At 41.2% G+C, this 23,838-nt stretch overlaps 2 protein-coding genes across 17 annotated transcripts in view; one reads left to right on the top strand and one right to left on the bottom strand.

Annotated features, from left to right (window-relative positions):
• Positions 1–92: 92 nt before the first annotated feature.
• Positions 93–6,405, bottom strand: LOC139553375 (breast cancer metastasis-suppressor 1-like protein-A). 7 transcript variants are annotated; one of them, XM_071365644.1, is made up of 6 exons: positions 6,372–6,405; positions 5,816–5,876; positions 5,032–5,174; positions 4,603–4,726; positions 4,337–4,416; positions 2,858–4,209 (listed from the first exon to the last, which is right to left on the bottom strand). In XM_071365644.1, the coding sequence occupies exons 3-6, from the start codon at positions 5,047–5,049 to the stop codon at positions 4,087–4,089; spliced, it is 345 nt and encodes a 114-aa protein (XP_071221745.1). In that variant the 5' UTR covers positions 5,050–5,174; positions 5,816–5,876; positions 6,372–6,405; the 3' UTR covers positions 2,858–4,086. The 7 variants fall into 7 exon arrangements, 4 of the variants coding, with proteins under 4 accessions (XP_071221746.1, XP_071221745.1, XP_071221744.1 ...); XM_071365643.1 differs by having other exon boundaries at positions 5,032–5,170; positions 6,372–6,404; XM_071365642.1 differs by having other exon boundaries at positions 5,032–5,694; positions 6,372–6,387.
• A 971-nt stretch (positions 6,406–7,376) lies between these two features.
• The window catches only part of LOC139553371 (ral GTPase-activating protein subunit alpha-1-like), an 84,029-nt gene continuing 67,567 nt past the window's right edge, over positions 7,377–23,838 (top strand). For all 10 annotated transcript variants that reach the window (XM_071365628.1, XM_071365634.1, XM_071365632.1 and 7 more), the window contains exon 1: positions 7,377–7,795. In XM_071365628.1, the coding sequence (XP_071221729.1) occupies positions 7,690–7,795 (106 nt within the window). In that variant the 5' untranslated portion in view covers positions 7,377–7,689. The remainder of the gene's footprint in view (positions 7,796–23,838) is intronic.

Raw genomic sequence — 23,838 nt, 5'->3', positions numbered from 1 at the left:
AGGACATATTCATAGCTATGTATTATATCACCATGTTTGTTTTGTTTAGCCAACGGTTCTAATGTTTACAATGTACAACCAGGCAGTAATGATGAAATACAAATACATTAATACCACACATTCATATTGATACTTTATCCCAAAAGGCTTTAGGACAAGAACAGACATGCTGAAATCTTGCTTTCAAACATATCCCTTCCAAGTCAGTTTTAAGAACAAAACAGTTCATTATTTTCACACCATTCACATTAGTGCCCTACAATACACATTTCAAATATTGAGCTTATTCTTGGCAGTAGAGTTTGGGCAAGTAAAAAAGCTTTCTAACCCAAGTCATATGAATAATAACACTTGGCTGTTTAGGTAGAAGAAACTGGCTGTGGTAGATGGTGATGGTATTGCTAGAATTTGTATCTATTGGAATCTCCAAACTACTCCAGCTACTACTCCAGCTCTCTATGGTTTAGGGGCATATCTTTAGTAAAACCTGCTCCATATAAAGGTTAAAACATGCAGGCCCACTTTATTTTGTACATTAAAATGATGCTCCAGAGCTTTTGTATAATTTGAGCCAGTAGTTTTAAAAGTAGTTCTCATGAACCAAACAGGTCCCTGAAAATTGTGCACCATTGTGTATTAAGTCATCCACATAAGATCCCGGACTACATCTTTAAGACGCATATTGGTTCTGCTCTCGGCAACACACAGCATCTGGAAGTGCAGTATGAGTGTCATTAAGATAGACGGCAAGAAACAAATGAATACTACATTGGAAGGTGTAAGACATTTAGCCAACTTAAAGATATAGACAGTCATTTCAGGTACCCTACTAGTAATATAATAATAGGTGATTAAAAAATACAAGAAGTAGAACTGGCAGAGACAGGTATGGCAAGAGAGAATAATGGATATTTGGCAAGGTTACAGTACATTGGAGGCTGATGTACTGTAACGTTCTATAGATCTAACAGTGTTGGTCCATTTATATTGTGCATTTATCCTATGGCTTTGAGCTACTGTTAAGGCAAACCTGTAGAAAATCAGAGTCTGGAAATTCATTTTCTCCATATCTGTTTTTATCTTGCCCACTAAAGATGGTATTGGAACATACAGTGAGCTCCGAAAGTATTGGAACAGTGACCATTTCTGTTGTTGTTTTGGCTCTGTACTCCAGCACTTTGGATTTTAAATTATACAATGACTATGAGGTTAAAGTGCAGACTTTCAGCTTTAATTTAGTTACGGATAGTCCTGAATGAATCGTGAATAATGATGAGAAATATCATAACCCCCCCCAAAGAAATGCTAACCTCCAGTTATTGTAATGGTGAGAGATTAGCATGTATATTTTTTCATCTAACATTCTCATCATTCACGACTATCCGTAATCATAGTAGAGTCAACATTAATGTAGAAGTGTTTATAAACATTAAATTATTATTTTCAATAAAAGTGACTCCAAAATGACACAATACAGGATTTACCATTGATTTCTGTTGGGCACAAAACTATCTGAAACATAACCAAAACAAACAGCAAATGCATCCAACAAGTTTGTAAAGTTCCAAGCTTGATGTAATCATTGCATGCTAGGAATATGGGACCAAATACAAACAATTTGACTACTTTAATACACAAGTGAATTTGTCCGAATACCTCACATCATTTGCTCACATTATATATAGACTTATTTTTCTACTGTATTATTGACTGTGTTTGTTTTACTCCATGTGTAACTCTGTGTTGTTGTATGTGTCGAACTGCTTTGCTTTATTTGGCCAGGTCGCAATTGTAAATGAGAACTTGTTCTCAACTTGCCTACCTGGTTAAATAAAGGTTAAATAAAAAAATGAAAAAGAAATGGGGGGATTATGTACAAAAAGTGCTGTAATTTCTAGACTGTTCACCTGATATGGATGAACATACCATCAAATTAAATCTGACAGTCAGCACCTCATTGTATAATGTTAAATCCAAAGTGATGGAGTACAGAGTCAAAACAACAACAAATGTATCACCGACCCAATACTTTTGGAGCTCACTCTAGTTATATTTACAGCTACAGACACACACGTGACATGATACAGTTCAGAGGACCCGAACCCATCTCATCAAATTAAACCCCGCCCCCCATAAAAGAGAGAATTTCATATAAATTGTCTTTTAAGTATAGATAACACTCCATTCAGACTTCCTTGTACTATAGAAAATACAAAACTGGGCAAAAGATGACACCGTGGGGGTCTTTGAAGAGCTCCTCTAAACTTTGCAGAGGGACTAGGAGTGGTGCAAGTTGACCTGTGGAATTAGGAGTGTTTGATGGTGTATTTTCCTTTCTGGAGCAGAGATATGAACAGTGTAGATTTGCTGCTGTCAAGTCGTTTAAACTACACCTCGTCGTGGTTATTATGACACTGTGGGCAGAGGGGGGAGGAGAGGATTAAAGGGATTTGGCAATTTATCTACTTGCCCATAGTCAGATGAATTCGTGGATACCATTTTTATGTCTCTGCGTGCAGTCTGAAGGAAGTTGTTAACTAGCGTTAGCGTAATTGCTAACTAGTGACTGGAAGTCTATAGTACCTGCTAGCATGCTAGTACATACCATACACTTTCAGTCATTGCACTAACACTAGTTAGCATTGTTTTGATGCAAACTGGTGAGAGCCCAAAAAGGTGACACTTTTTTGTTGTTGCACTGAAACATGCAAAAAAAAATCCTGCTAGGGGGAAATGCAGGTTTTAACTAATTAAACAACAAAGAATATGATCTACATGATCAGTCTCTGTGTGTAAAATAAAAAGTGGTTAATGTGAACCTAACTCACAGCTAAAAAATGTAAAGAAAGCAATCCAATGTTATTTGTTGCCTAGACTTTACTGGAAATGACACTCTTGAGAAGAAACAAGACACTAATATTGCAGTTAGCCATGACAGCATTTATAATAAAATGCTTGTGACCACACACATCTAAATTTTGCAATTGTGGAAAAAAGACCTTAAAGTAGAAATAGAATGACACAAACAGGCATTATATTTTTTCTCTATTATAATGGCACTATAGTAGACGTCGATCAAGTGCACAAGGCTACATGTGTGCAAAAATAACGTTCACTGAGTAAAACATTTTATAATCCCCCCTCACTCACACACAAGTGTAACTGTCAAATTCAACATAACAAAAGCAATATCTTTGGGCTACACTGCACATTATTACATTTACACTTTCTGCCTGTGGACATCTGTTCTACAATGTGCCAGCAGAGCATGATACCGTTTGTTGGCATAATTGATCTATTTCACGCGGAGAGTACACCCAGCATACCCCTTTTTATCCACTGTATTGAAAAAGTGATAAAGAGGTAAAGTGTGTGGTGTCCTTTCAACTCTATAGTGGCATCCAGCTTAAGCCAGGCCCAGCTCCAACTACAATACACTTGATCCCTGAATCCACTTGTTAAACAAGCAACGCCTCATTTTCACAGAATTCTCTCATTCTGAAAATGAACCACATACTGTAGAGGGGAAACATTAGTTAACAGATAGTGGTTAGTTCGTTAGCTAGTTAACATTTCACACAGATTGCCAGGGTCCAGTAAGCAACTAACGTGTTATAACTTGAGGAATGGCAAGGAGTCATATACCAGTTAATACTATAGCGAATTGGTTAGGTCACTAACATTAGCCAGTGAATTTTCAAAACTCAATAATTTGATCAGATAAGTTGGCTAATGTTGTTCAACATTTCTCTGGCTGGCTAACGGAGAATTCGATCCAGCTAAGTTAGCAAGATTCTTAACAATGCTAACAATACTTGTTCCACCACACTTTCTTCCTCACTTCAAATGTTCCAAATGCCAGTTGTTTTTCAGTTACAGCTTATGAAGTACGCTTCATCACCTTCTCACCTCCGTGGTCAGGCTTCTCACCTAACGTTACCTCTACATTATTGTTCAGGGGATGCGCTGCTGTAACTGGCAAGCTGCCTTTCCACTCTCCACTGTCTTTCCAGTGTGCGCGCTGATGCTGTAAGCAATTTGGTTGTCTCTTCTTCCTTCAGTCGCGTACTGCGCTGCATTCTGTTGTTATGTGAACGATTGGATGAGCCTTGGATACAGCCAGTATTGCTCCACACACGCATCACTCGTTCGCTTACTACAGCCAGTGGTGATCCAAAGCACCCTCTTCCCAAACTTTTCTCCTTGGATCTACACAAATCACATAGGTCACCTATTTTGGGTCCAAAACGGCAAATTTCGGCAAAAGGTAACTAGCTTGCATCCCTGGGACATGGGTAGATCTATGAAATGTGGACTTCCCAGCAGCAATGCTCACCTCCCAGTGCTGGAAAACAGCTTGGATTTCACAGTCGTACTTGTTTTTTACAGACTCTACACAGAGCCCCCAGTAGATCCCTGGGAAGGAAAATAATTTTACAGTGAGACATGTCAGTATACTGTTTATGAAATTTGCTTCATCAACTTTTGGATGACAACTAGGAAACCTTTATTTCTCTGGTGTTCAATGCCACAGCAATTTGTGAAATCAGTTTAAGGCTACATAAATAACGTGATCCAAAGATTAGCTTGCGACAGACTTACCAACCTTTGTTCTGATCTGCATGTTCTCCTGCAGATTTTCCAGCGGTCCAGGTACTCCGAAGCCTTGCCTACAATCAACTCCTGGAGTTTCGCATCCACCTGACTCAACCTCTCCTTGTACAACCTGAACAGAAACAACATCGGTTGCAATTGGTTAACCTTAGACACACTGATGGAATTTAGAATAATATTTCTAAGTTCAATGCCAATCAGTGACTTAATGGTCTTTCAGGTCTCCAAATTGTTTCTCCAGATTTGTCATTTCACCAAGGTACTCTATCCTTCTCCTTTCACAGTCCTCATCGTCCATCTCTACTATGCATGCATGATGTCCAATATACCAATGAAACACATTAGCTGCATTTATAACATCTGTAGCTATGCAAATCACTTGTAGCTTACAAACTAGGTTGGTAAAACAATTCTTACCCGAGCTATCCCCATCATCTGACACGGACGAGCTCAGTGTCATCCTCGTCTGAACTCCCCTCTTGTTCAGGATAATCGACTTCCATCTCCTCGTGCCGGTTACTCTCTTTCTTTTCTTGAGAATGTACCGGCATGTTGACTTCCTTGCGTGGATTTTTATCAGAATGGTTGTATCAATGCCAGATAAAATGTGGACTGTTGATAATTGGATATGGAGAAGGGCGAGCCGGTCAAGGATCGATTCGGACAAGGTGGTAAATTGTATGACAAGCGACAGCTTTATTTAAGAGTAAAGATATCTGGTACAAGCGTATACGGTCTCGTTCCTTCGGCTCATAGAGAACCTCCAGAAAAAGCCCAGATAACAGAGTGCATAGACATTTTATACAAAGATAGAAAGTAGGTTGAGTCTGGAAGTTCTTGTCCTCTGGTTGGTTCTGGACAGGTTGTTGTCTTCTCAGATTGGTCCTGATGAGCTGGGCGTCATCCTTCTGAGTCTTATAGCAAAAGTTCTTTGTTATCAAATGTTCAGCTAAACAGGAGATTTTGTGTGTGCGTAGTCAGCCCTCCGTCCTTGGGTATGTGTGTGTGTCTGCACCCTTTTCTTATCAGTGTTTATGAATGTTCTGTGTCAGCCATCTGTCTCTGGGTGTGTGAGAAACCCTGCTTAGAAAGAAGTTAGTTATAACAATGTAATAGCAATATGCTTGTGTTATTTTAAATGGTATTTATTACAGGACCTAATGGTTAACGTTAGCTAATTCAAAGCTTGAACTTACGTTACCTTTTAACTGGAAGTAGAGTAATTTTCTTCAAACGTGTTACTTCCAACAAAAGATGGGTAGCTACAAATCATTGTAAAAACGGTTAACTAGGTAACATTAGCTAGAGAATAAAACCGACAAAACAGAATCACCAAAAATGTACGTTAGCTAACGTTAATAAGATAATTAACACTAGCTAGCTTTCGAAAACCACACAGGAGTTCATCGGGTGACATTGATGTGGTAAAAAAATAAAAATATCAAATGTGTAGCATAAATAAAGATAAATAAGAAATAATATAGTTTTATGTCTGATTGAATAATATCGGTAAGTTTTGACAGGAACGCTAGCTAAACTTAGCAAGCAAGCTTCCAAGCTAAAAACAAACAATAAATGTGATCCACACTGGGGGTCGTCACTGACTAATTCTCACAGCCACAACGTTATAATTATGTCTATAGCCCGCCTATTTCTACAATGTATCTTCTTAAACCCTAACCTTAACCCCAACCTCAATACTAGCCTTATGCCTAACCCCAAATTAAGATCAACAATCTATTTTCTTGTTTTCATACATTTTTACGGTCGCTGTGGTTGACGTAGATTTCGATGCTAGGGAATTGTAGTTTCTTTAAAACTATTTCCCCCTAATGTAATCGACGTATATTGCGACGCTAGGGAATTGTAGTTTCTTTACAACGACTTCACCATTAAGTAATGGAACAAAAAGGGAGGAATCAAACTACACTCCGCAGGGTTTGACAAAGCAGCGCACCTCGTTAGACCATACAAATCAAATCAAGAAAAGTTTAGATGAGAAAATTGTCTCGAATTTTCAATTAATATGCTGATAATTCAAGCCTACGCGAAACCTGATGTAAGTACATATCTAGTTACACTACTTTCACTTTGATAAATTAGCTTTCAGATCATAGAACAGGGGAAAACAATGAGTTGCATGGCTTCAGTAATGTGCTGTTACCTGTCCAGTTCCAATCAAATCAGTGCATTTGGAGAAAGGGAGTCAGGGACCCTCTTCTAGCCACTCCCCCACGTCCTAATTACTGTTGCCTCCACTGTCAAGCTTTTGGCACTGCTTTGGTCACTCTTTCTCTCTCAAATTCAATATGCTTTAATGGCACGAATGACAAGGTCAATGTTGTCAAAGCGGAGTGATACACATACAAATATAAAAACAACATCAACAACTCTCTCTCTGAATTCAATTAAATTCAAGGGCTTTATTGGCATGGGAAACATATGTTAACATTGCCAAAGCAAGTGAAATATATAATAGATCTCTCTCTGAGACATAGATCTCTCTGCCTCTTGTTTGACAGAACACAGACAGAAGTCTGACAGATCAGCATGATAAACACTTGAAGAAAAAGCCATCGATTCACTTTTCCATATAATATGAAACTTTAGCGTTTTCATTGAGTGGTCTTTGAAATTACATTTACAGATTGCTTTCTTGGTTGGGCAACATTATGCCATTTATTATGTTCTGAATGTCATGTACAGTGTTTTAATGAATCAAACCAGCCACTACATTATTTCGCTACCCTATTACGTAGTTGAATTGCTCTGATTTCCATTACCTTGTTTTTCATATCTCAAACTCCGCCATGTTTTGAGATTTTGCGGAGAGGTGTGTTGGTTGGGTTACGGAGAGTGTAGCAACATTTTACATACGCTTTTTTTTCTGGAAAATGCACACCTCTCAACTAATTTTATCTATTTATATACATTTTATCGTCCATAAGACTGTTAGGTCGCAGTAACGTTACATCAAATGACAACGGTCCCACAGCTCACTTGTGGTTAGCTATCGTTTGAAGAAGATTAGAAGGGGCTTGCTCCCTACAAATTCTTTCGTCTTCTGCTTTCGGAATGTTTTCCAAAAAGCCTCATGGGGACGTCAAAAAATCTACACAGAAAGTGTTGGATCCAAAAAAAGATGTTCTGACACGTCTGAAACACTTGCGGATTGTTAGTGGTAAGTCGAAATGAGACATTTTGGTCGGCTAGCTAGCTAGGCTATACAGTAGCTTGATGCTACAGCTAAACCAAAGCTCCCGAAGCGAGCTCGCGACTTTTTCTGTTGATGCAGAGTACCTAACATGCCTTGGCTTGTTTCTACTCCATCATTGGACAGATTGTAAGCGTACAGTTGTAGCTAGCCATTATATAATATCATATTTTGTTGTATTGCAACGCTTGAAATGAATTTGCTGTGCTGAAATGTGTGGCAAACACTACAAGTTATGTCAAAGCAATATGGTTGCATACCGATTGTAATCAGTGGTTTAGGATGGTTCATATCTATTCTATTCTGCAAGGAAATCGAGATGTCATCCATGTTTTGATATACGTTAATCACATTTGTCAGCAGTTTTTGATTTCTGTTTTGCCTCTTGCCTTATTCTCTATTTGTGGACTAAAGATGGGACATACAGTGCCTTCAGAAATGATTAATACCCCTTGACTTATTCCACATTTTGTTACAGCCTGAATTCAAAATTGTTTAAATATATGTGTTTCTTAACCATCTACACACTACCCCATATTGTCAAAGTGAAAACATGTTTTTAGAAATGTTCAAACTTTCAATGGGATTCAAGTCTGGGTTTTGGCTCGGGCCACTCAAGGACTTATAAATTCTAGTTCTGAAGCCATTCCAGCGTTGCGTTGGCTGTAAGCTTGGGGTCATTGTCCTGTTGGAACTTCACTCTTTGCCCCAGTCTAAGGTTGTTTGCATTCTGAAGCAGGTTTTCATCGAGGATTTGCCTGCATTTGGTTCCATTCATTGTTCCCTCTATCCTTACCAGTCTCTCAGTCCCTGCTGTGGGAAAAGCATCCCCATAGGAAGCGCCAGTGTCTGTAAAAAAAAAAAGGTGGTCAGATGAAGCAGAGGCTAAACTACAGGACTGTTTTGCTAGCACAAACTGGAATATGTTCCGGTATTTTTCCAATGGCATTGAGGAGTACACCACATCAGTCACTGGCTTTATCAATAAGTGCATCGATGACGTCGTCCCCACAGTGACTACGTACATACCCCAAACAGAAGCCATGGATTACAGGCAACATTCGCACTGAGCTAAAAGGTAGTGCTGATGCTTTGAAGGAGAGGGACTCCAACCCAGAAGCTTATAAGAAATCCCGCTATGCCCTCCGACGAACCATCAAACAGGCAAAGCGTCAATACAGCAGACCTGCCAACATGCATGCATTTTGTGTACCAACTACGCAATTCTCTGTCTATGTACGCAGGTACGAGATCAGAGTTAAAAGTATGCAGAAATTAATAGGGCCTGATTCTTTTTCTTTTTTAAACACTTTTTTATAAAAAATACATCCACTGAGTAAATCTAACATCCTGATTCTCAAGCTGCAACACACAGACATTTACAGGGTTTGTGTCAAGATTTAATAGAGATTAATACATTACTATTTGATGTAGCTACCCAGTGTCAGCCCCTCTTGTTTGTTGTGATGCTGAGTTTGCTGACTGTCAGCTGTACGTTAACACATGGACAAGTCCCTTTTCGACTCTGTGTTGTTGTGGAAAGGTAAATACTAATTGTTTTAAGCTAACGTTAGCGAGCATAAGATGGACATTCATGGGGCTCTAAAGTGCCAACAGTTCACTTGCATTTGCTAGTGAAAGAAATTAAAGGCAAATACGAAAAATAACTGGTCGCATTTGTGCGAGTGTGATATACATTTAATTCTGCGTCCCATTAGTTGTATTTTCCATGTAACTTTACGAGGATCACGCAACCTGGTAGACTGTAACTGTAATTATGATCCATGTCACAAAAAGCATTACAAAAGTATAATCAAAAATGTATATAATAATCTTGGCATTAAATGGAGTTGGGAGTTTAGAAGACTGCGTGATGAAGAATGAGTGAGTGTCCGGTATTAGCTATAGAGGCAATGCTTCTAAAATGTCTTTGTACTAGATTTGAGATTTCATCAATTTCGATAATCTGAAATGATGTATGCGCTACAAAGAAATACAATAGACACTTACATAGGCTGAAACAGCGGACTCTTCTAGGGAACAGCGTAGCCTACTTAAGCTTTGCACGGCCAGGCACGACTCCAACACCATTGTGACGAGTTGCATCAATGCCTAGTATGGCAACTGCTCTGCCTCCGACCGCAAGGCACTACAGAGTGTAGTGCGTACGGCCCAGTACATCACCGGGGCTGAGCTTCCTGCCATCCAGGACCTCTATACCAGGCGGTGTCAGAGGAAGGCCTTAAAAATTGTCAAAGACTCCAGCCACCCTAGTCATAGACTGTTATCTCTTTTTTTTAGTATTTTCTTAACTGCATTGTTGCTTAAGGGCTTGTAAGTAGGCATTTCACTGTAAGGTCAACACCTGTTGTATTTGGCGCGTGTGACAAATAAAATTTGATTTGACCAAGAATCTTCTTGAATGGTTGCTCAGTTTGGTTTGACGGCCAGCTCTAGGCAGAGTCTGGGTAGTACATTTTTTTTAATCCAATTTCCCAATGATGCAGACCACTGTGCTCTTGGAAACTGTCAACACTCAAATTGTTTTATACCCTTCCCCGGATATATGCCTCATCACCGTTCTATCTCGGATATGGACTGGTCCTATGGACTGGTCCTTGACTTCATGGTATAGTTTCTGCTCTGACATGCACTGTCAACTGTGGGATCTTATATAGACAGGTGTGTTTCTTTCTATACGGAACAAAAATATGAATGCAACAGTCAACAATTTCAAAGATTCCTCCCCTCCTCAGACCAAGGTGGAGGACCTGAGCTGGTGTGCTTACATGTGGTCTGTGGTTGTTATGCTCGTTGGACATTCTGCCAAATTCTCTACAATGACAATCAAGGCTGCTTATGGTAAAGATGGATGGTTAGCATAATAAATGACTAGCTAGACATCTTACGACTTTGTGTGTTCATAAATTCAATCTGGAGTGCCAGTGTGCTCAGAGTGTGCTCTGGGTGTTTGTAAATTCAGAGAGTTGTCAGGTTGTCCCTTCATAAGTTCAGACCGTTCAGAGTGAGCACTGCTCGTTCTGGACAAGGAGGAGGGTTGAGCTGAGCATTCTGACCCCACAACGGCAGTCAAACATCCAAGCTAACTTGCTAAAGTTGGCTAGCTTGCAAGCTACTTCCAGACACAAATGAGAGAACACCTCTCTCTGACCATTTTACTTGGCCTAGCAGAGCTGGTTAGGCTGTTTTCATGTTATCTAGAGCGTTGGTGACTGCTGCACGGAAATAGTTTCCACTGCTTGTATACTTTGTATTTTGGCAAACGTAGTATGAAATCTGGGAACTTTTTGCATACTAACTATATCCATAATATGACCTGTAAGCATACTCATACTACATAGTGCTGTTAAAATGCATTTACTTGAACATTGCAGATCAAAAGTTTGGTTTAGCATATGACGGCACCAACAGCACAATCATAGGTTTTTGTTTGGCATGCATTTTAAGGCGGAAAGTCTGAAGCTGTGTTCGTATACTCATGCTAACATACTGTGTACTACATACTTAATGAGTGTATATACTATATACTATTAGTTCATTTTAGTATACTGTAAACAAACAGTATCCTTTCAGTTGAGGGTACTAGCTCATCGTCGGTCTACCTGAAGTTGATGCTGTTGCTATGCATCCTCTTGCTAGCTAGTTAAATCAAATTCTATGTCACATGTGCTGAACACAACAGGTGTAAACCTTACAATGTTTACTTACAAGCCGTTAACCAACAATGCAGTTAAGAAAATACCCCCCAAAAAGTAAGATTTAAGAATGACAAATAATTAAAGAGCAGCAGTAAAATAACAATAGCAGGGCTATATACAGGGGGTACCGGTACAGAGTCAATGTGCGGGGGCACCGGTTTCGAGGTAATATGGACACGTAGGTAAAGATATTAAAGTGATTATGCATAGATAATAATGGAGAGTAGCAGCAGCGTAGAAGGGGGGGGTGGCAATGCATATAGTCCGGGTAGCCATTTGATTAGATGTTCAGGAGTCTTATGGCTTGGGGGTAGAAGCTGTTTAGAAGCTTCTTGGACCTAGATTTGGTGCTCCCGCGCGGTAGCAGAGAACAGTCTATGACTAGGGTGGCTGCAGTCTTTGACAATTTTTATGGCCTTCCTCTGACACCGCTTGGTATAGAGGTCCTGGATGGCAGGAAGCTCGGCCCCAGTGATGTACTGGGCCGTACGTACTACCCTCTGTAGTGCCTTGCGGTCGGAAGGCGAGCAGTTGCCATACCAGGCAATGATGCAACCCGTCAGGATCCTCTCGATGGTGCAGCTGGAAAACCTTTTTGAGGATCTGAGGGCCCATACCATATCTCTTCAATCTCCTGAGGGGGAATACGTCTTGTCGTGCCATCTTCACGTCTGTCTTGGTGCGCTTACACCATGTTAGTTTGTCTGTGATGTGGAAACCAAGGAACTTGAAGCTCTCAACCTGCCCCACTGCAGCCCCGTTGGTGGGAATGGGGGGCGTGCTCGGTTCTCCTTTTCCTGTAGTCCACAATCATCTCCTTTGTCTTGATCACGTTGAGGGAGAGGTTGTTGTCCATGCACCACACGGTCTGGTCTCTGACCTCCCTATAGGCGATCTCATCATTGTTGGTGATCAGGCCACTGTTGTCATCAGCAAACTTAATGATGGTGTTGGAGTCGTGCCTGGCCGTGCAGAGTGAACATGGAGTACAGGAAGGGACTGAGCATGCACCCCTTAGGGGGCCCCCGTGTTAAGGGTCAGCGTAGTGGATGTGTTGTTACCTACCCTTACCACCTGGGGGCGGCCCATCAGGAAGTCCAGGATCCAGTTGCAGAGGGAGGTGTTTAGTCCCAGGGTCCTTAGCTTAGTGATGAGCTTTGAGGGAACTATGGTGTTGAACGCTGAGCTGTAGTCTGAATAGCATTCTCACTTAAGTGTTCCTTTTGTCCAGGTGGGAAAGGGCAGTGTGGAGTGCGATAGAGATTGCGTCTTCTGCGGATCTGTTGGGGCGGTATGCAAATTGGAGTGGGTCTAGGGTTTCTGGGATAATGGTGTTGTGAGCCATGACCAGCCTTTCAAAGCACTTCATGGTTACACATGTGAGTGCTATGGGTCGGTAGTCATTTAGGCAGGTTACCTTAGTGTTCTTGGGCACAGGCACTATGGTCGTCTGCATTAAACATGTTGGTATTACGGACTCAGACAGGGAGAGGTTGAAAATGTCAGTGAAGACACTTGCCAGTTGGTCAGCGCATGCTCGGAGTTCACGTCCTGGTAATCCGTCGCCCTGCGGCCTTGTGAATGTTGACCTGTTTAAAGGTCTTACTCACATCGACTGCAGAGAGCGTGATCACACAGTTGTCCAGAACAGCTGATGCTCTCATGCATGTTTCAGTGTTACTTGCCTCAAAGCGAGCATATAAGTTATTTAGCTTGTCTGGTAGGCTTGTGTCACTGGGCAGCTCTCGGCTGTGCTTCCCTTTGTAGTCTGCAATAGTTTGCAAGCCCTGCCACATCCGACAAGCATCGGAGCCAGTGTAGTACGATTCGATCTTAGTCCTGTATAGACACTTTTCCTGGTTGATGGTTCGTCGGCAGCTCTGCCCTTTAGCTCAGTGTGAATGTTGCCTGTAATCAATGGCTTCTGGTATGGGTATGTACGTACAGTCACTGTGGGGACGACGTCATCGATGCACTTATTGATGAAGCCAATGACTGATGTGGTGTACTCCTCAATGCCATCAGAAGAATCCCGGAACATATTCCAGTCTGTGCTAGCAAAACAGTCCTGTGGTTTAGCATCTGTTTCATCTGACCACTTTTTTTTATAGACCGAGTCACTGGTGCTTCCTGCTTTAATTTTTGCTTGTAAGCAGGAATCAGAAGAGACACAATGAGAACACTCTGATCATGTTACTCGCCCTAGCAGAGCTGGTTAAGCAGTTTTCATGTTATCCAGAGCGTTGATGACTGTAACTGTGCTGCTGGCAACAATTGAATTACAAATTCTTTTGGCGAAGTTTACTGACACCAGCCATATTCAACGAGTGAATTTACGAAAGCACCCGAATGTCCATTGAGAACGCACAACGACTATACCATTTAGCTAAGCTAAGAATGATGGGAATAATCAAGTCAATAAACGTTAAGTAGTTAGTTAGCCTGTAGTTAATATACTGGCAAGTTTGATGTATAAGTAGCCAACTAACCTTACCGTTAGGTAGCTAGCTAACAAACGGTACATACTGCTATAATGATATGTTATGTGGTTCGTAAAGACAGCGTAGCTAACAAATTTTAAGCCAACATAACGTGTAAGGTAACTTTATTTTAGAAGTCATTACATTACTCAATATTTTCTTAACATTTGTCATAATTACTTAAAGCAATGAATTTGTATCCACTCTCGTTGTACTTCGGCTGCATATTTTCCGCCAATTTCTTCAAATCGAAAAACAATGTGAAGCCTACGCGTATACGTCATATTTTGACGAATTTAGTATGACATCCAGGAACTTTTGACATACTATGATCAATAAGCATACTATGTACTCAATTCACGTCACAAATAGTACAGTTAGTGCGGTTAGTATGAGTATTGAAACACAGCTCAAGTCCCAGAATCACTCTTATCATGGAATTGCAATACTATATTCTCAAAGGGTCCTGAGTTTAAAGCCACAGCCCCCCTTGTTGCACGGTCTGTTCCAAGGCTTTTTTTTAAATGCTCTTGAGTGGAAATGGAGTAGATGGTTGAATGATGTTGGTTTTGCAGTAGCTCTGAAAAAGATGAAAGCTTCATGGCATTGTGACTTGTGAGTGAAACATTGCAGTTCCATCTCATGAACCCATTTCCTCTATTGTGTTCAATGCCGTTACCGGGTTTCCTGTTTCCATTGTCCCCCAGTACAGCAACTACTGTGGGAGCACAGACTGTCATCGTGTCACTGTGCTGGTGTGCCAATAGCAGAGGTTGGAGAGGCGTGTGTGCTGCTGAGAAACAACAGCCACATGCTGTGTAATAATGTAATGTTTTAAATGATATGTTAGGCCTAGCGTTTCATCTTATTTGTTGTTGATGAATTAAGAAAACATTGTGTAGGTTAATTCATGTAAAACTATAGGCTAATATCACAACTGTAGTATCTAGCAAAAATACATTAATTGTGACAGTCTAAAGACATGACTTGAGTGCTGTGCTTTAGCTAGGTAACTGTAAATGCAGATTTTATTTCAAAAGTAGAGGTATTGTTCCCTGGTTTTTAGTGCTGCACACAGTGTACACCTACAGTGGCTTCAGTTTGCCCAAGGAGGAGGGAGTAGGCTAGGAACTGCACTCTGTGGAAAGTGGGATGGGTGTGCCCTGACACGCACACTATCCATGGGGAATTTCAGGCCCAGATAAGAATCACGCAAACATGTTGAGGATATAGGCTCGGCCTAATAGAGAGAAGTGTGGCTACCTGACCGTAATGGCAGCTGAGCAACAGAGGACAAGCTTCAGGCATGACGCCACACATGATGTGTAACCTATGTCAGTGTTTCCCGTAGCTTAATCCACATCCAGGGCTTCTTTAAAGTAACTGTCCAGTGTTTCCTGATTTCTATGAAATATGAACCTACAATAAATAACAATGTGAGTGAAATAGTTTTCTTCCAAAATATTGCAATTAACTATGTTTAAAAAGTAGCTTTTCTGTGTTGGAATGGTGTGGGTGTACCCCAACAATAGAATGGTGTGGGTGTATATCGGTCATTGAAAACATTTGTGCAAGTGGACTGCTCAGAGGATGACATCATCCTTTTAGGAAATAGCAAGCTTTTTTAGAATATCTCTGTTTGAGATATAAATTTGAGGTGGGGAACTTGAAGTGTTTTTTTTGTTCTCGAATTCATGCTTTGGCCACATGCGTATGGGATGAGTCAACAACATCCGGGTATGCATTAACAGAATATAAACTTTTTTAAAGTGAGATTTTCACAGAACAGTTTCTTTAACCAAAATCTTCAATTGAAAGAAACTAATAGAGGTGGGGGGTCTAGTTATCAAATGGCGATAATTTCAAGCAGCAGTAGGCTAAACATTATGGCAACTGGCAAGTGGTAGCCTAACTCAGAAAAACATCTGCCTGTCTGTGTCTTTGGGAATGAGGAGTTGATAATGTCAAGTCAACGCCCTGTCCTTTATTGCCTTTTATTTACAGTCAGATGCTGTTTAATTCTATTAGCCTATCAGAGAGCAGCTCTAGACAACAGTGGACATCACGCTACCAAAATGAGGCTATAACATACAATCCAATGAGCTCAAGATTATTATTATTAGGATATCTTGAAGTTAGCTATTTCATAAAATATGTAACTACCATAATCTGTGTACCAAATGTTGCCCTATTCCTATACAGTGCAGAACCATATGGGCTTTGGTCAAAAGTAGTTCACTGTATAGGCAATAGGGGGGCATTTGGGTGCAGCCATAGTGTTGTCGGAGCCAGGCACTGGTCTGAATGCATCATTTAGGTTTGAATGGTACTAGTACTACCACCATGTCAAAAGAACAAATCCAGACAGACAATGTGTATATATTATATTATATATATAGTATATTTGTGTGCTATAGACAGAGGCTTAGTATAGCTTAGTGCTGCTGACTACATTCTTCATGTAAACATGACCAGGGAGAGAGAAAGAGAGAGAGGGCCATTAGTCTCTCCTAAGTGTTCTTACCCGCCTGACGCTGCTCTCTTCCACAAACTGTGTGCTTCCCAAATGGCACACTATTCCCTATTGTGCACTACTTTTGACCAGAATTCTAGGTCAGAAGTTATGAATAGGGTGCCATTTTAGATGCAGGCACTAGCCTATCTGATAAGGAGACTTTTCTCTTCCGTGTGTTCTATTTTGGAGGTGGAATAGTGGTTCTGCCTGTTGCTATCTCTGCAGAGAAAGTCAACAAGAACATGTCCCCTTCCCTTCCCCAAGCTAGGCTATTGTTCAGGACGGAACAGTTCTGGCACACAACTGGGCCAGCTGAGGAAGCTGGATTTTGAGAGCGGGGTTCCGTTTTAAATCAAACCAAATGTATTTAAATAGCCCTTCTTACATCAGCTGATATATCAAAGTGCTGTACAGAAACCCAGCCTAAAACCCCAAATAGCAAGCAATCCAGGTGTAGAAGCACGGTGGCTAGGAAAAACTCCCTAGAAAGGCTGAAACCTAGAGGAACCAGGCTATGAGGGGTGGCCAGCCCTCTTCTGGCTGTGCTGGGTGGAGATTTTAACAGAACATGGGCAAGATGTTCAAATGTTCATAAATGACCAGCATGGTCAAATAATAGTAATCACAGTGAACAGGTCAGGGTTCCATAGCCGCAGGCAGAACAGTTGAAACAGGAGCAGCAGCACGGCCAGGTGGACTGGGGACAACAAGGAGTCATCGTGCCAGGTAGTCCTGAGGCATGGTCCTAGGGCTCAGGTCCTCCGAAAGAGAGAATTAGAGAGAGCGTACTTAAATTTACACAGGATACCGGATAAGACAGGAGAAATACTCCAGATATAACAGACTGACCCTAGCCCCCTGACACAAACTACACACCACTAGAGGGATATCTCAACCACCAACTTACCATCCTGAGACAAGGCCGAGTATAGCCCACAAAGATCTCCGCCACGGCACAACCCTAGGGGGGCGCCAACCCAGACAGGAAGACCACGTCAGTGACTCAACCCACTCAAGTGACGCACCCCTCCTAGGGACGGCATGAAAGAGCACCAGTAAGCCAGTGACTCAGCCCCTGTAATAGGGTTAGAAGCAGAGAATCCCAGTGGGGAGAGGGGAACCGGCCAGGCAGAGACGGCAAGGGCGGTTCGTTGCTCCAGTCCCTTTCCGTTCATATTCACACTCCTGGGCCAGACTACACTCAATCATAGGACCAACTGAAGAGATGAGTCTTCAATAAAGACTTACAGGTTGAGACCGAGTCTGTGTCTCTCACATGGGTAGGCAGAACATTCCATAAAATTGGAGCTCCATAGGAGAAAGCCCTGCCTCCAGCTGTTTCCTTAGAAATTCTAGGGACAATTAGGAGGCCTGCGTCTTGTGACCGTAGCGTACGTGTAGGTATGTACGGCAGGACCAAATCAGAAAGACAGGTAGGAGCAAGCCCATGTAATGCTTTATAGGATAGCAGTAAAACCTTGAAATCAGCCGTTGTCTTAACAGGAAGCCAGTGTAGGGAGGCTAGCACGAGTAATATGATCAAATTTTTGGGTTCTAGTCAGGATTCTAGCAGCCGTATTTAGCACTAACTGAAGTTTATTTAGTGCTTTATCCGGGTAGCCGAAAAGTACAGCATTGCAGTAGTCTAACCTAGAAGTAACAAAAGCATGGATTAATTTTTTTGCATAATTTTTGGACAGAAAGTTTCAGATTTTTGCAATGTTACGTAGATGGAAAAAAGCTGTCCTTGAAACAGTCTTGATATGTTCGTCAAAAGAGAGATCAGGGTCCAGAGTAACGCAGAGGTCTTTCACAGTTTTATTTGAAACGGCTGTACAACCATCAATATTAATTGTCAGATTCAACAGAAGATCTCTTTGTTTCTTGGGACCTAGAACAAGCATCTCTGTTTTGTCCGAGTTTAAAAGTAGAAAGTTTGCAGCCCTCCACTTCCTTATGTCTGAAACACAGGCTTTCAGCGAGGGCAATTTTGGGGCTTCACCATGTTTCATTGAAATGTACAGCTGTGTGTCATCCGCATAGCAGTGAAAGTTAACATTATGTTTTCGAATGACATCCCCAAGCGGTAAAATATATTTCACAGAGACAAACTGATATCTTTCTGACAGATAAGGTCTAAACCAGGCCAGAACTTGTCCGTGTAGACCAATTTGAGTTTCCAATCTATCCAAAAGAATGTGGTGATCGATGGTATCAAAAGCAGCACTAAGGTCTGAGAGCACGGGGACAGATGCAGTGCCTCGGTCTGACGCCATTAAAAGTTAATGACCACCTTCACAAGTGCAGTCTCAGTGCTATGATGGGGTCTAAAACCAGACTGAAGCATTTCGTATACATTGTTTGTCTTCAGGAAGGCGTTGCTGCACAACAGCTTTTTCAAAAAATGTTGAGAGGAGTGGGAGATTCGATATAGGCCGATAGTTTTTTTATATTTTCTGGGTCAAGGTTTGGCTTTTTCAAGAAAGGCTTTATTACTGCCACTTTTAGTGAGTTTGGTACACATCCGGTGGATAGTGAGCCTTAATCATGTTCAACATAGGAGGGCCAAGCACAGGAAGAAGCTCTTTCAGTAGTTTATTTGGAATAGGGTACAGTATGCAGCTTGAAGGTTTAGAGGCCATGATTATTTTCATCATTCTGTCAAGAGATATAGTACTAAAAAACTTCAGTGTCTCCCTTGATCCTACGTCCTGGCAGAGTAGTGCAGACTCAGGACAACTGAGCGTTGGAGGAATACGCAGATTTAAAGAGGAGTCTGTAATTTGCTTTCTGATGATCTTTTCCTCAAAGAAGGTAATGAATTTATTACTGCTGAAGTTAAAGCCATCTTCTCTTGGGGAATGCTGCTTTTTAGTTAGCTTTGTGACAGTATCAAAAATACATTTTGGATTGTTCTTATTTTCCCCAATTAAGTTGGAAAAATAGGATGATCGAGCAGCAGTGAGGGCTCTTCGATACTGCACGGTACTGTCTTCCCAAGCTAGTCGGAAGACTTCCAGTTTGGTGTGACGCCATTTCCGTTCCAATTTTCTGGAAGCTTTCTTCAGAGCTCGGGTATTTTCTGTATACCAGGGAGCTAGTTTCATATGACAAATGTTTTTAGTTTTTAGGGGTGCAACTGCATCTAGGCTATTGCGCAAGTTTAAATTGAGTTCCTCAGTTAGGTGGTTAACTGATTTTTGTCCTCTGACGTCCTTGGGTAGGCAGAGGGAGTCTGGAAGGGCATCAAGGACATTTTGGGTTGTCTGAGAATTTATAGCTTGACTTTTGATACTCCTTGGTTGGGGTCTGAGCAGATTATTTGTTGCGATTGCAAAAGTAATAAAATGGTGGTCCAATAGTCCAGGATTATGAGGAAAAACATTAAGATTCACAACATTTATTCCATGGGACAAAACCAGGTCCAGAGTAGGACTGTGGCAGTGAGTAGGTCCGGAGACATGTTGGACAAAACTAGAGGTTGACCGATTTATGAGTTTTCAACGCCGATACCAATTATTGGAGGTGCAAAAAAGCTGATGCCGATTTTTTTTTTTTTTTTTTTAATAATAATAAAAAATAAAACCATTTTTTTATTTGTAATAATGCCAATTACAACAATACTGAATGCACTTATTTTAACTTAATATAATACATCAATAAAATCAATTTAGCCTCAAATAAATAATGAAACATGTTCAATTTGGTTTAAATAATGCAAAAACAAAGTGTTGGAGAAGAAAGTAAAAGTGCAATATGTGCCATGTAAGAAAGCTAACGTTTAAGTTCCTTGCTCAGAACATGAGAACATATGAAAGCTGGTGGTTCCTTTTAACATGAGTCTTCAATATTCCCAGGTAAGAAGTTTTAGGTTGTAGTTATTATAGGACTATTTCTCTCTATACGATTTGTATTTCATATACCTTTGACTATTGGATGTTCTTAAAGCCAGTGTAACAGTATAGCTTCCATCCCTCTCCTCGCCGCTACTTGGGCTCGAACCAGGAACACGTCGCCAACAGCCACCCAGCGTTACCCATGCAGAGCAAGGGGAACAACTACTCCAAGTCTCAGAGCGAGTGATGTCACTGATTGAAACGCTATTAGCGCGCACCCCGCTAACTAGCTAGCCATTTCACATCGGTTACACCAGCCTAGTCTCGGGAGTTGATAGGCTTGAAGTCATAAACAGCACAATGTTTGAAGCATTGCGAAGAGCTGCTGGCAAAACGCACGAAAGTGCTGTTTGAATGAATGCTTATGAGCCTGCTGGTGCCTACCATCGCTCAGTCAGACTGCTCTATCAAATCACAGACTTAATTATAACATAACACACAGAAATACGAGCCTTAGGTCATTAATATGGTCGAATCCGGAAACTATCATCTCGAAAACAAAACATTTATTCTTTCAGTGAAATACGGAACCGTCTGTATTTTATCTAACGGGTGGCATCCATAAGTCTAAATATTCCTGTTACATTGCACAACCTTCAATGTTATGTCATAATTGCGTAAAATTCTGGCAAATTAGTTCGCAATGAGCCAGGCGGCCCAAACTGTTGCATATACCCTGACTCTGCGTGCAATGAACGCAAGAGAAGTGACACAATTTCACCTGGTTAATATTGCCTGCTAACCTGGATTTCTTTTAGCTAAATATGCAGGTTTAAAAATATATACTTCTGTGTATTGATTTTAAGAAAGGCATTGATGTTTATGGTTAGGTACACGTTGGCGCAACGACAGTCCTTTTTCGCGAATGCGCACTGCATCGATATGCAACGCAGGACACGCTAGATAAACTAGTAATATCATCAACCATGTGTAGTTATAACTTGTAATTATGATTGATTGATTGTTTTTTATAAGATAAGTTTAATGCTAGCTAGCAACTTACCTTGGCTTCTTACTGCATTCACGTAAAAGGTGGGCTTCTCGTGAAGCAGGTGGTTAGAGCGTTGGACTAGTTAACCCTAAGGTTGCAAGATTGAATCCCTGAGCTGATAAGGTAAAAATCTGTCGTTCTGCCCCTGAACAAGGCAGTTAACCCACCGTTCCTAGGCCGTCATTGAAAATAAGAATGTGTTCTTAACTGACTTGCCTAGTTAAATAAAGGTCTAAAAAAATCGGCAAAATCGGCATCCAAAATTACCGATTTCCGATTGTTGTGAAAACTTGAAATCGGCCCTAATTAATCGGCCATTCCGATTAATCGGTCGACCTCTAGACAAAACCCACTGAGTCGATGATGGCTCTGAAAGCCTTTTGGAGTGGGTCTGTGGACTTTTCCATGTGAATATTAGTCACCAAAAATTAGAATATTATCTGCTATGACTACAAAGTCCGATAGGAACTCAGTGAGGAACGCTGTATATGGCCCAGGAGGCCTGTAAACAGTAGCTAATAAAAGTGATTGAGTAGGCTGCATAGATTTCATGACTAGAAGCTCAAAAGACAAACAGCGTCTTTTTTTGTAAATTTGAAATTTGCTATTGTAAATGTTAGCAACACCTCCGCCTTTGCGGGATGCGCGGGGGATATGGTCACTAGTGTAACCAGGAGGTGAGGCCTCATTTAACACAGTAAATTCATCAGGCTTAAGCCATGTTTCAGTCAGGCCAATCACATCAAGATTATGATCAGTGATTAGTTCATTGACTATAACTGCCTTGGAAGTGAGGCATCTGACATTAAGTAGCCCTATTTTGAGATGTGAGGTTTTAGAATTCTTTGTGTGTGCGTGCGTCTGTGTGAACTTCAATTTGGTAGATGGGTAATATTCCTATTGACAAGAATACTTTCTGACAAGTGTAGCTCATCAGCCAGGTCATGTCAAAATTAGTTACCAGTGTCACCTTTGGGCCAAGATGTTTTTTTCTTCATGTTGGATATGTCTCAGCCATTCTTTGTCCTGCACCCGTCTCAAGCTGGACCTCCGTCTGTCTGGCTTTTCTCTGAAGGAACGGAAGGCTTATGACCCAGAGGAAGCGACAGCAGGCTGGTAATGGGATGCGCGGAGAGGTGTTGCAGGGATAGAAATGGACTGTCATAGAGAGTGGCGTTGGGGTTAGGTTGTTTAGGAGAGGTGTCTGAGCTTTGTGCAGTGTTACTATAATGGTAGCCTACACATATTAATCAAATCAAATCAGTTTATTTGTCATGTGCGCCGAATACAACAGGTGTAGACCTTACAGTGAAATGCTTACTTACAGGCTCTAACCAATAGTGCGGAAAAAAAAAAGGTATGTGTGTGTAGGGAAGTAAAGAAATAAAACAGCAGTAAAAATACATTTGAAAATAAGAGTAGCAAGGCTATATACAGACACCGGTTAGTCAGGCTTATTGAGGTAGTTGGTACATGTAGGTATGGTTAAAGAGACTATGCATATATGATGAACAGAGAGTAGCAGTAGCGTAAAAGGAGGGGTTGGCGGGAGGTGGGACACAATGTACATAGCCCAGTTAGCCAATGTGCGGGAGCACTGGTTGGTTGGGCCAATTGAAGTAGTATGTACATGGATGTATGGTTAAAGTGACTATGCATATAAGATAAACAGAGAGTAGCAGCAGTGTAAAAGAGGGGTTGGGGGGGGCCACACAATGTAAATAGTCCGGGTAACCATTGGTTACCTTTTCAGAAGTCTTATGGCTTGGGGGCAAAAACAGTTGAGAAGCCTTTTTGTCCTAGACTTGGCACTCCGGTACCGCTTGCCATGCGGTAGTAGAGAGAACAGTCTATGACTGGGGTCTTTGACAATTTTTAGGGCCTTCCTCTGACACCGCCTGGTGTAGAGGTCCTGGATGGCAGGCAGCTTTGCCCCAGTGATGTATTGGGCCGTACGCACTACCCTCTGAAGTGCCTTGCGGTCAGAGGCCGAGCAATTGCCGTACCAGGCAGTGATGCAACTGGTCAGGATGCTCTCGATGTTGCAGCTGTAGAAACTTTTGAGGATCTCAGGACCCATGCCAAATCTTTTTTTTTTTGTTTCCTGAGGGGGAATAGGCTTTGTCTTGCCCTCTTCACGACTGTCTTGGTGTGTAACTTGTTCAGTTCAGAGTAGAGATCGACCGATTTAATCGTAATGGCCGATTTAATTAGGGCCGATTTCAAGTTTTCATAACAATCGGAAATCGGTATTTTTGGGCGCCGATTTGCCGTTTTTTAAATTGTATTTATTTATTAATTTTTATTTTTATTTTTAACACCTTTATTTTATCTTTATTTAACTAGGCAAGTCAGTTAAGAACATTTTCACCTTGTCAGCTCGGGGGATCCAATCTTGCAACCTTACAG

This window comes from Salvelinus alpinus, chromosome 25 (assembly GCF_045679555.1).
Source record: "Salvelinus alpinus chromosome 25, SLU_Salpinus.1, whole genome shotgun sequence".
Taxonomy (NCBI): Eukaryota; Metazoa; Chordata; class Actinopteri; order Salmoniformes; family Salmonidae; genus Salvelinus; species Salvelinus alpinus.
The sequence above is the reverse complement of the archived record's forward strand: the minus strand, read 5'-3'. Positions and strand labels throughout refer to the sequence as shown.

Excerpts from the sequence above, each read along its gene's own strand:
- LOC139553375 (XM_071365644.1), bottom strand. Across the intron at positions 4,417-4,602 it reads GCAGATCAGAACAAAGGTTG|GGATCTACTGGGGGCTCTGT; the intron begins GTAAGTCTGTCG and ends TTTCCTTCCCAG. Across the intron at positions 4,210-4,336 it reads CTGTTTTCCAGCACTGGGAG|ATCCAAGGAGAAAAGTTTGG; the intron begins GTGAGCATTGCT and ends TGATTTGTGTAG.